The 13,423-nt window shown below is 36.3% G+C and overlaps 1 protein-coding gene across 1 annotated transcript; it reads left to right on the forward strand.

Moving 5' to 3' along the window:
- The first annotated feature begins 1,290 nt into the window (after positions 1 to 1,290).
- On the forward strand, positions 1,291 to 12,992 carry LOC131956556 (uncharacterized). The gene is made up of 3 exons (XM_059321072.1): positions 1,291 to 1,389; positions 6,564 to 6,756; positions 12,706 to 12,992. Exons 1-3 carry the CDS (start codon positions 1,387 to 1,389, stop codon positions 12,906 to 12,908), a joined length of 399 nt encoding a protein of 132 aa, XP_059177055.1. The 5' UTR covers positions 1,291 to 1,386; the 3' UTR covers positions 12,909 to 12,992.
- The last annotated feature ends 431 nt before the right edge of the window (positions 12,993 to 13,423 follow it).

A 13,423-nucleotide genomic window follows, 5' to 3' on the forward strand; every position in this document is an offset into this window, starting at 1 on the left:
GATACATGACAAACACTCCAAGTCATAACACTCAGCCAAATCGTGCAGAGGCGTAGCGACCCTTCCCGGCGCCCGGGGACATACTTTCAATTTGGCGCCCCCCTCGGGAGCAAATTTTCGATTTGCACCCCCCCCGTCGAACTTTTCATTTGCACCCCCCCCCTCAAACTTTCGATTTGCACCCCCCCCCCCTCGAACTTTTCATTTGCACCCCCCCTCAAACTTTCAATTTGGCGCCCCCCCCCTAAGGTCGGCGCCCGGGTACATATGTCGTCCCCCCCCCGCCGTCCCCCCCCCCCCTCGCTACGCCTCTGAAATCGTGTACCGTGATACAGTAGTCTGTATTTTATGTACTCTAGTACACACCACATACAAAAGTAGCTAAACCGTGCCAGATAAAATCTACATCATTTTTGCCAATGTGTATCGTTGCACAGTACAGTAAAAGATAAACCAGCTACTGTTCGTGTTTCATAAAGTTTCCTACCATTTTGTGCATAGAGACTCGTCTCAAAGCATTGTCAATATTCTATGTAAATAAGACACGATCCACGTTATGTGTTTGACATATAAACCTTTTCATCATATGTTTCTACACTTGTGTGCTAAAGGCCATCGTTTAGTGCAAACTTATATTAAATAAAATCTGTTCATTTAAAAAAAGAAAAAAGAAAAAAAAAAAGAAAAAATAAATAAAAGTAAAATCTTATATCCAAGAAAATAAACATAGATCTAGTACACACACCACTACCCCTGTTTAACCCCCACCCCTTTAAATAAAAAAACAAAAATGTTTGTCTGTGTCCCATAACCACTCCCCCTACTCGGCAGTAATTCTTATTGACTTTTTTCTCTAGGGGGGGGGGGATTATTAAAATTTCCGAGGGTGGTGGTTGGGGGGGGGGGGGGGGCGGACACTGTTAAAAGTATATATTTTAAGTATATATTATATTATTATATATATAGTAGACTACCCCTTCCCATCATTACCGATACCGCTAAACTACCCCTTCCTCCTCAATACCGATACCACAAAATTACCCCCTCCGACCGAATACCGATACCGCTAAACTACTTCTTCCACCCGAATACCGATACCACTCTACTACTTCTTCCACCCGAATACCGATACCACTATACTACTTCTTCCACCCGAATACCGATACCATGTTCCGCTATGTGAACAACACGCACGGTCATAATTTCTTTTGTTTGTGTGCGGTATCGATCCTCACGTGATACACGGAGCAGACTTCACCGTGCGTTGTCGAATATCACTACTTTGCTGGCCGGCATGGTGTCCCATCACATGCTGAAGAAAAAAAAATATCCTATGCAACTATTTGTTTTGTGTTTATCCATACTCTGGTTTATTGAATTCCAATTATGGTAAGTGCAATTTTTTTCCCTTAAATATCCTTATTCAACTAATTTATAATTAGACGTATATAATTGTTTAGTTAAAACCGGACTTTTAAATTCCTTCTTTTTTAATAACCTACATTGTTGTATGGTTTAAATTGTAATCTTTAACAATGCTGTAAAAAGAATACAAATTAGGCTGGCAAAATAACTACCTCATAGTTGTATGATATAAATTATAATAAATACACGCATCTTAAAATTATGTAAAATATGTCAAACTAGGATGAGAAAATAACTGCCTACATTGTTGTATGGTATAAATTCCAATAAATACACGCATCTTTAAAACTGCTGTAGAAATAATAAACTAGGATGGCAAAATAGGTGAAAGGAAAAAAGTCACAGGAAAAAAAAAACACAGAAAAAAAGTCAGTTTTTGCTAGGAAAAAAAGTCACAGAAAAAAAGTCACAGTGGAAAAATTTTATCGGAAAAAAAGTCACAGAAATAAAGTCACAGAAAAAAGTCACAAAAATCTTTTTAGAAATATTTTTATTAATTTGTTAAAAAATTGTAAAAGTTTGTATGTTTATTGTTGTGGGTTGTATTTTTTGATAGCATAAATTATTTATAGACGTTAAAAGCATTATGATTTATAACAATTGTAAGTAAAAATACTCTAAGATAATTAACACAACAATCTCAACTTTTGTTACGTATTTAGTTAAATACGCGGTAGAAAAGTTAATTATAAAAGAAATTTAGGCACATTTGCCGTAGGCTATTCTCTGGTCGGCCTCTCCTCAGTAGGCATTGTCCGAACATATTTTGTGTTGTTGACGTTATGCGTCAATGACAGCCTTTGAACCTTGTCGGCTTTCTGTTTTGATCCTAAGTTTTGTTATGTAATGAACGTGATAAATGTGGGCAGTAAAGAAGGTTGAACTAAACATAACTATTGTTGCCATGAGTTGAGGGCAGCAAGTGAGAGGAACTTACCATTTCACGGTAATTTAATATTGGTATTTAAAAAAAACACGATGAAAAACGTGGACTTTAGAGCATTCTATTAAATGCTACTAATCAGTGGCGTAGCGAGGTCGGGTGTCACCCGGTGCGGCACTTAATGGTGTCACCCCCAGAGGCGTAGCGACCCTTCCCGGGGACAAGCTTTCAGGTTTTCGATTTGCACCCCCCTCAAACTTTCGATTTGCACCCCCCCCCTCAAGTTTTTCTCTATATTTGCTATTTTTTGCCTTGTTGTCACCCCCCATAAATGGTGTCACCCGGTGCGGTCTGCAACCCCCGCCCCCCCCCCCCCCTCGCTACGCCCCTGCTACTAATCTTAAGTTTAAAATAATTACAATCTATATATTTCATAATAAATATTTTTAGATGAAATATAAAAATTCCTATGCGTATACAGCCTACACATTACATTACATTTAATTAATCCTAAGTTAATTTGCACTCTCATAATATTTAATACATACAAGTATTAACAAATATCATGCAAATATATATGTGTGACTTTTTTTCCTGTGACTTTTTTCCTGTGACTTTTTTTCCTGTGACTTTTTTTCCTACAATCGGCAAAATAGTGGCCAAATTGTGTAAACAAATCAAGCAATACCGGGCCCCGCGCTAATGCAAGTATTACTCACCACGCCTCTGCTTCCCTAGGGGGGGGGGGCAAAATGTTGTATCGCCATTATAAAAAATACCTAATAATAATTAATTTTGATTATCTTTTATAAACTATAGATGGTAATATACAAAGGTGTAGCGATCTATTTCGGCGCCCAGGACGAACTATCAATTTTGCGCCCCCACCCCCAAATTAGGCCTATATAGGCATATATTTATTCGCATTGGTGAAATGCAACCCTACCCTCCCTAATTTGGAAAGGTCAGGGCGCTTTTTACCAGTCACTTTGCCTTTTTATTTTGGTGTCAAGTAATTGCTGTAGAAAACGTTTAATTTAGTTTAAATAAGTCCGTAATTTAAATTTCGAACATTTCAAACGGTTATCTAATTTTAATGTTGATTTATTGATCGCTCAAGCGCATGATGGGGCGTTCCAAAATACGTGCAATTTTGGTTTTTAGTAGGGCTTGTAAGTCTCGTTTTCTCTGACTTTGAATTCGAAATCGGTTTTGTAATGACGGGTGTACAAAGTATCGTATTTGTTATTTGGCTGTTGTCTAGTAGTTGTAAGTCTAGTGGAATCTGATTGGTAATAGAGAAATGAGAATGTAGGTGATGAAGTATCGTTGTTCTGGAGTCCGGGAGTATCGAACATTGCTTTATTAAGATATCGAAGTGTGTTGACCTTTATCGTGTATAAGATGGTCCAGTTAAATCGTTGTAGATTGGGAGTATCGTTTGTATTGAACTTTAGTGAGTTGGTGTCGTAGTTCTGGAGCATCGAGTCTAGTTATGTTTAGGTATCGAAGTTTGAAGGCGTTGTGAGAGGAGTCGAGTTTATCATACGTTAGATGATTTCAATTCAGGACGGAACACACTACAAAGAAAGATAGGCGTCCTCTAGCTGAAAAATCTTCAGATTTTTTAGGAATCTATATTATCACTCTAAAAGGCTGAAATTTTTAACTAGCCATAAACTTTTTTTTTAATTTTATTTTTTTAATATTTAAACAATATTTATCGCAATCTCTCAAACCAGGGGTTGGCAACCTGCGTCTCGCGAGCCGCATGCGGCTCTTTTGATGTTAAGATGCGGCTCTCCAGTTCCAAGCACAAATACTAATTATATATATTATTTTATTTTTAAAACATTAAAAATATAATGAATATAAATAACTTTAAACATGATAAAAACACTCATCAGAGAACAATGAGTAGGTGCGTTAGAAAGTATACTGACAGCAGCTTGGGCATCAGGCCCAGCCGCACAGCCGATGACGTCCGTTCCATTCTTGCCACTGCCCAAGTGCCGACTTTTTACAAATATCGTTAAATGGGTAATGTTATTTTATTCAAAATGCATTTCTCTATCCGTCAGTAATCATTAATTTGACGTGAGTGACGTAGTTTGTTTTGGTTATTAGCTTCCTATTGTTGAGCCGGGTACTGGACGGTGGGGTACGAGTTTACCCTGGGTTCAGAGGGGTGGAAGCCTTGTGAGGACAAAAGGACAAAAGCGACCGGTACACGAAAATCAAACCGATATCCAAGCCAGTTAGTCGGAGTTTGCCGTGCTGAGGCTGCCTGGCAAGTTATTGGCTTGTAAAGTGGACAGAGTTTCTTCCAGGCGACCCCCCCCCCCCCGAAAATTGTTTACCGCCCCCCCCCCCCGAACGAAATGAAATTTATATAATTTATATAGAAAATATATACTTTTAACAGTGTCCGCCCCCCCCCCCCCCCCGAAGAAAGTCTACCGCCCCCTCCCCCCCCCCCCCCCCGGAGAAAAAAGTCTGGAAGAAACACTGAAAGTGGATTGGGATAATCCTATAGTTATTAATTTTTCATCATAGCAGAGCTAGATAAAATTGTTTAACATGTTTTTTTGTGAAATATTAAAACATTTTTAAAATAAAAATATTCTTTCATATTTAAAGCTATTTATTTCAAATCTAAAATCAAATTTATAGGTCTAATCCTAATCAAATGTCAAAATATTGAAATAAAAATGTTAGTGGCTCTTTAAAACTACGAACTTTCGTAAATTGAAACTTTTGGTTCTTCCGACTCAAGGGGTTACCGACCCCTTTCTTAAACAGTTACCCGTATGTGAAATGTTTCAATGCGTCCCATTATTTTGGGGATCAAAAATTAATCAGTACATCAGTTTGAATGATATATCTGAAAATTATGTCATCGATATTGAATAGAAGTATGTTATAATAAAGCTACTGTTTATACTTTTAAACAACCTACAGTTAAGTAGTCAATTGATAAATTATATTGTTTTGACAGAATATGTAATTAATATTTTTAAAAAATTAGGAATAATGTTTATTTAATAAAATTTTAAGAGTTGTATTGTGTTTTACAAGCATGTCTTAATTACATTTTTTTTAATTTAGCTATAATTGTGAAAGTTAATTCCCTTGAAAGAAATTTCGGCATTTGGGTTTACATATGGGAGATAATTCGTTGCTTAACTCTACATTTATTTCAAATTCCTCACCTTAGGTTGACCGCTTACTTATAAATACAACTTTAAGTTATTATTTGCTTTTGGAAAAATTATATAGAGCATGAGTTCTAAACAAAATAGTTTGGTGGGTTTTTTAGAATTATCAAGTTGAAAAACAAATACATCAGTAGACCTTGTAGATTGCAATACTAGAAGACATATTGTATGAGATAATGCAACTAATGCGTCTATTAATATGCAAATTAATAATCTAATTAATTGTCTTTTTCATAATTTTACCCTCTCCCAAAAAATTCATATATAACAATTGTAGGCTGGAATCTATAACATTTGTAAACTTTTATTTTTCAAAAGCAATAAAAAAAACGTTACATAATCACACAATATAGACATTTTACAATTATAACTGAAGACAGTCAAGCTTAAAACAGGTAAGTTCCGTTCTGGAACTCACCTTGGGAGGTCTGCAGAGAGCCCAACACGACAAGAACTGTTTTTTTAGTGGGGTTTTTTTTTCCAGACTTTTTTCTCAAGGGAAGGGGGGGGGGGGGCACTTTAAATTTTCGGTTGGAGTGGGGGGGGGAGGGGGGGGGGAACACTTGGACTTGGCAACAATTTCAATAGAATGTGATTACGCTTCCACGCTGGAACTGAAGAAGTTAGTACAAACTTTTGAGACGAAGGAGGCAAGTAAAAATTGATTTTGATGTCTACATATACCTTTTATGCAACGTATAATAAATTAATATGTCATTTTTTTATGTTTACTACATAAATTCCATCTCGCTCGGGGGGGGGGGGGGGGGGTAGACTTTCTTTGGGAGGGCTCCACCTCCCCGAAGAGATGCCTGGAAGAAACTCTGGAGTTGATTAATAATTGCTAGCTCTGGGGTTTTTTTTTTTTAGCAGTTTATAGTAAAACTCTTCCTGTCGCAGATGTTGAACAGAGAAAATGCTTCACAGCAAGACTTTTAAAACCTCAGACAAAACACAAAGGCCTACTTTATGTGCCTGACAAATCTCTAAACATTCAAATTTCAGCGCTGTGACGTCACTCTCTTCACTTTTTACAGATTCTGGATCCCTGTCGTCGGTCTCACAACAAACCTTTCGCCTCCCCTTCACGCCAGCGTAGAGCTAACGGTGTACAGCTGGTTAACCCGCCTCTAGTCCGGGACTTCACCTTCGATGTCCAGCACTTTAACATCTACCGCACGCTTAAGAGGACAAGGACGGTAGTCAAAAACACACTACCCACATCATCTAGTCAGTCCTGTTTGAAATATCTTTAAAATATGTTTGCAAAATTATCTGTGATATATATATATATATATATATATATATATATATATATATATATATATATATATATATATATATATATATATATATATATATATATATTTATATATACGCCATAATTTGATGAGACAAGCAGTCATTTTGAGGATCTTTGGGCGAGGGGGTGGAATCAGACCCCCACTATAAACCCCCCCCCCCCCCCCCATCTTACCTTTCATTGTTAGTTAAATAAATATGCTATGTGTATAGAGAAGATAAAAGCATGAGATATCATCCCCCCTTTTCCGTTAATTACCCCCTCCCTTACGTCTTTCCCCTCGCCCCCTAGGCGGCCCTAGGACATACCTCCACTCCGGTCATTTACATATAGATGCAATACGGATCGCTTTCGGGTAAGTTAGGGTTAAGGCAGGCTCAGACTTAGGCTTATGGTTATGGTTAGATATAGGTTTAGGTTTGGGTCCGGGTTCTTGAGCTTCCGTGAGGAGGTAATTACCCGGTGAGGGGGGGGGGGGTTAATATCTCCAGCGAGTAATGTCGGGGGCGGAGAAATGGGGGTGTCCGGGAGGGTAATTGACGGAAGGGGGGGAGGGGGGGGATGTCCTAAACCGGCAAAGGTTTCTTATACTGCTCGTAGTATCTTGAGTCTCTTAGACTTGCTTCTCTCTCGGGGCTATTTCTCAAGTATTTCTTTACTGTATATATTTTTGGTGTGTACAATAATGTCCACAATAAGAGTTATTTATTTCATTCCAGTCTCCACATCGCTGTTACTCCTTTAGGTAGGCCTCTGTCCTCATAACTAAATCAGTAGTATGACTTAAAACTAACTGTAAACATCTATATATATATAATTCTCTTCTTGGAGACGATAGAAAACACCAAGCTGTAAGCGCGCTCCCTACCACCCCACCCCTACATGGTCTGGTGAACTTTGGTTCACGCTAAATGTTTACAATCGTAGAGCCGGGTTTAGTGACGGCTATAAGGGGCAGATAATTTAGTTTGAAACGATTTTAAATTTAAGGGAGGTAACTAAGAGGAGGCTGCTTTCACGGGGGGGGGGGTAGGGTAGGGGTTGGGGGAAAGGAGGGTGGGGTAGTATCGTCCTTAACGACCTACTGATTGTGTTTTAAAGCAAATATTTTCAATGGCAGCATTGGTACTGTCGAATTCACAAATTATGAATTACTGAAAAGTAGAAAATAAAACAACTAACAAGCGGCGTATGATATGCCGCGGGTCGGCTCGTTCTGGTTAAGCCACTAATTGGTATACGGCTAACCCAATGTTACCTTTATTTCACCCTCATATTTCAAACCCCAGATTTTTCTCACGGCCGACCACAGGTCGAAGTCTGGCCATCGATCTCCCGATCACCGGAAGTGCTAGAGCCAGAACCTGAATTGTTTATTCCCCAGTACATTCGTTTCCTATTGATCGGTTCATTCCGCTCACCGCTCGGATTTCAACTCGCCGAAATAAGCCGCAAATCACGAACAATGGCATGCGTTAAGTCTCAACTCACCGAAATAAGCCGCAAATCACGAACAATGGCAGGCGGGGTCTCAATCAAGCGGCCATTGGTAGGCAAACGACGTACACGTGAACTTTACGCAATAAAACATTACGGCAGTTCTCGGATATCGATCGGCAATTTCGACATCGATCTAAATAAAACAGTTGGGCTTAGAAGAATATTCTGATTAAGTTTTACAACGGTTGCAGAATTTATTAATTCCAATGATCGACAAATAAATTTATTGGCCTAATGTGTATATTACATTTACTGAAAGAGTAATTTTTTTCTGCAACTGCCGACTATTAGGGGGGGGGGAGGGATTCGAACTTTTGTTATGATTTGTGACGATGAAGAGGGGAGATCAAAATTGTGACGAAATACCTGTGCATTTTAAAAAGTAATGGTAGAAAAGTAATGTTAAAAACGGAATATTAGCAGTTATTTAGCGTTTTTACAAGTCTGCTTTTTAACACGTTTTTAACACGTTTTTATTAACTCAGCTTCGCGTGGATGTGTTTGTTGTTAAAATTGACATCGAAAATTAGCCCACTTCTGATTGCTCTATAGATCTGAAATTTGGCATGCAGGTTACTTTCGCCTAACAATTTCAGATGCAATCATAAAAACTAGCAATTAGAGACCGTAATTAGCTTAATTTAATTACGCCCAAAGGACCATAAAATTGAGGACATGATTTCTAAAGATACCGACAAGACTGGAGGCTTGTTGACACAGTTACTTCGGCCCCAATCGATGTGAGCGCGCTGGCCGTGATCGTATAGTGGTTAGTACTTCGCGTTGTGGCCGCGACTACCCAGGTTCGAATCCTGGTCGCTCAAGATTTTTTTAGTCCGTGTATTTATAAACACTTTTTTAAAAACCACGTTTTTCATGTGTAGCAACGGACTAAAAAGGAGAAAATAAAATACTTAAAAAATACTTTTTAAAAAACCACGTTTTTCTTGTGGACTAAAAAGTAGAAAATAACTATTTTCATACATTTGATGACAAAAAACGTGGGTCGGGCAGATGGGTCGGGAAATTTGATGGTGAACGTACCCACGTTTTTTGTCATCAAATGTATGAAAATAGTTATTTTCTACTTTTTAGTCCACAAGAAAAACGTGGTTTTTTAAAAAGTATTTTTTAAGTATTTTATTAACACGTTTTTCTTAACTCAGCTTCGCGTTTGTTTGTTTGTTTGTTTGTTGTTAAAATTGACATCGAAAATTAGCCCACTTCTGATTGCTCTAGAGACCTGAAATTTGGCATGCATGCTACTTTCGCCTAACAATTTTAGATGCAATCATAAAAACTAGCAATTAGTGACCTTAATTAGCTTAATTTAATTACGCCCCAAGGACCATAAAATTGAGGACATGATTTCTAAAGATACCGACAAGACTGAAGGCCTATTGACACAGTTACTTCGGCCCCAATCGATGTGAGCGCGCTGGCCGTGATCGTATAGTGGTTAGTACTTCGCGTTGTGGCCGCGACAACCCAGGTTCGAATCCTGGTCGCTCAAGATTTTTAGTCCGTGTATTTATAAACACTTAGTCAAGTCATACTTAATCAAGTCATTGGATAAAGTAGAAAATAAACTATATAAAAAACTTTTTTTAAAAACCACGTTTTTCATGTGTAGCAACGGACTAAAAAGGAGAAAATAAAATACTTAAAAAAAACTTTTTAAAAAACCACGTTTTTCTTGTGGACTAAAAAGTAGAAAATAACTATTTACATACATTTGATGACAAAAAACGTGGGTCGGGCAGATGGGTCGGGAAATTTGATGGTGAACGTACCCACGTTTTTTGTCATCAAATGTATGTAAATAGTTATTTTCTACTTTTTAGTCCACAAGAAAAACGTGGTTTTTTAAAAAGTTTTTTTTAAGTATTTTATTCTTAACTCAGCTTCGCGTTTGTTTGTTTGTTTGTTGTTAAAATTGACATCGAAAATTAGCCCACTTCTGATTGCTCTAGAGACCTGAAATTTGGCATGCATGCTACTTTCGCCTAACAATTTCAGATGCAATCATAAAAACTAGCAATTAGTGACCGTAATTAGCTTAATTTAATTACGCCCCAAGGACCATAAAATTGAGGACATGATTTCTAAAGATACCGACAAGACTTGAGGCCTATTGACACAGTTACTTCGGCCCCAATCGATGTGAGCGCGCTGGCCGTGATCGTATAGTGGTTAGTACTTCGCGTTGTGGCCGCGACAACCCAGGTTCGAATCCTGGTCGCTCAAGATTTTTAGTCCGTGTATTTATAAACACTTTTTTAAAAACCACGTTTTTCATGTGTAGCAACGGACTAAAAAGGAGAAAATAAAATACTTAAAAAAAACTTTTTAAAAAACCACGTTTTTTATGTGTAGCAACGGACTAAAAAGGAGAACGGACACGGTAACACATTGTTAACGGTGACACGGTTGGTACGCTGGGCATGCTAAAATACACATAAACACGTTTTTCCTTAACTCAGCTTCGCGTTTATTTGTTTGTTTATGGGAGATTTGATCACGTGATTCGTGAGTAGATCTCCACGCCAGCAACGTAAATTACACCCTTTCTCTGTTTAAAGTGTATCGGTCGCTCAAGATTTTTTTAGTCCGTGTATTTAAAAACACTTAGTCAAGTCATACTTAATCAAGTGATTAGATAAAGTAGAAAATAAACTATATAAAAAACTTTTTAAAAACCACGTTTTTCGTGTGTAGCAACGGACTAAAAAGGAGAAAATAAAATACTTAAAAAAAAACTTTTTAAAAAACCACGTTTTTCTTGTGGACTAAAAAGTAGAAAATAACTATTTACATACATTTGATGACAAAAAACGTGGGTCGGGCAGATGGGTCGGGAAATTTGATGGTGAACGTACCCACGTTTTTTGTGATCAAATGTATGTAAATAGTTATTTTCTACTCTTTAGTCCACAAGAAAAACGTGGTTTTTTAAAAAGTTTTTTTTTAAGTATTTTATTAAAATTGTAATAGAAGTTGAATGGTGTGACCTATGCTCAATGTTATAGATCTTGTTAAAAAAAATGTATATGGATAGGCTAAGGAGTGACGTCATTATGAGAGGGAAGCGAGGCGGGTCTGGCTTTTTATGACAATGCGACAACGTGGAGAGGGGGGGGGGGGGGGTAAAATTTGTGTATACAAAAGCGTGACGTCGAAGTTTCCACATACTCCAGGGATTGAAAAGAAATTAATCATGATTCAATGATTAATAAACATAAAGTATAAGTTGATTAATAATTGATTTATTTTAACAATCTAACTGAATTGTTTTACCTGATTGATTTCAGTGACTGAAACAATACACTATAATACTATCTATATTTACTTTAGTAAGTGAAGTATATCGATGTATATTTCAGTGATAGAAACAATACACTAACATACTATCTATATTTATTTTAGTAAGTGAAGCATATCGATGTATATTTCAGTGATAAAAACAATTCACTATCATACTATTTATATTTACTTTAGTAAGTGAAGCATATCGATGTATATTTCAGTGATAGAAACAATACCCTAACATACTATCTATATAATTTACTTTAGTAAGTGAAGCATATCGATGTATATTTCAGTGATAGAAACAATACCCTAACATACTATCTTATTTACTTTAGTAAGTGAAGCATATCGATGTATATTTCAGTGATAGAAACAATACACTAACATACTATCTATATTTACTTTAGTAAGTGAAGCATATCGATGTATATTTCAGTGATAGAAACAATACCCTAACATACTATCTATATTTACTTTAGTAAGTGAAGCATATCGATGTATATTTCAGTGATAGAAACAATACCCTAACATACTATCTTATTTACTTTAGTAAGTGAAGCATATCGATGTATATTTCAGTGATAGAAACAATACCCTAACATACTATCTATTTATCTTAGTAAGTGAAGCATATCGATGTATATTTCAGTGATAGAAACAATACCCTAACATACTATCTATATTTACTTTAGTAAGTGAAGCATATCGATGTATATTTCAGTGATAGAAACAATACCCTAACATACTATCTATATTTACTTTAGTAAGTGAAGAATATCGATGTATATTTCAGTGATAGAAACAATACCCTAACATACTATCTTATTTACTTTAGTAAGTGAAGCATATCGATGTATATTTCAGTGATAGAAACAATACACTAACATACTATCTATATTTATTTAAGTGAAGCATATCGATGTATATTTCAGTGACTGAAACAATACACTAACATACTATCTATATTTACTTTAGTAAGTGAAGCATATCGATGTATATTTCAGTGATAGAAACAATACCCTAACATACTATCTACTATAAGTGAAACATATCGATGTATATTTCAGTGATAGAAACAGAGCACTCCATCAACACATTTGAAACCAGCAGACGCTTGCAGCCTGAGAAGACAAACTACAAGGAATTCTACCGGTCATTGACCTTCAATGTGCACCGGCTGTGCAACTCCAGGTGTAAGTGTGCAGAGTGTTTATCACCATGTGTAAGTGCACCAGCACTACATCACCAGATTTCTAAAGATCAAGGTTAAACTAACAATTTCATGATAATCTTTGTGTAAAGGGTAATAAAATACTTTAAAACTGTGGCTACCAATAATAAAATACTTTAAAACTACGGCTATCAATAATAAAATACTTTAAAAATATGGCTATCAATAATAAAATACTTTAAAACTATGGCTGTCAATAATAAAATACTTTAAAACTATTGCTATCAATAATAAAATACTTTAAAACTATGGCTATCAATAATAAAATACTTTAAAACTATGGCTATCAATAATAAAATACTTTAAAACTATGGCTATCAATAATAAAATATTTTAAAACTATGGCTATCAATAAAGAAAGCAGAGGGATGGATGGGTAACTTTTATTTATAGTTATAGCAATAGTTATGCAGAATTACGTTTAAGGAAAATCCTTTAATTTTCTTTGCTTTAGTACATAATAGTAAAGATTATTAACCTTTGTTTTTTGCCATTTAGAGCTAAAAAAATTGTATGACTTTTAAAACATGAAAACTAATTGTGCGCATGAGAAT

Source organism: Physella acuta, unplaced genomic scaffold (genome assembly GCF_028476545.2).
Source record: "Physella acuta isolate Inbredline_101_S28 unplaced genomic scaffold, ASM2847654v3 ptg001158l, whole genome shotgun sequence".
In the NCBI taxonomy this organism is placed as follows: domain Eukaryota; kingdom Metazoa; phylum Mollusca; class Gastropoda; family Physidae; genus Physella; species Physella acuta.

Coding starts and splice junctions, on each gene's coding strand:
- LOC131956556 (XM_059321072.1), top strand. Junction 6,757..12,705: donor CACACTACCCACATCATCTA/GTCAGTCCTGTT, acceptor TGTATATTTCAG/TGATAGAAACAGAGCACTCC.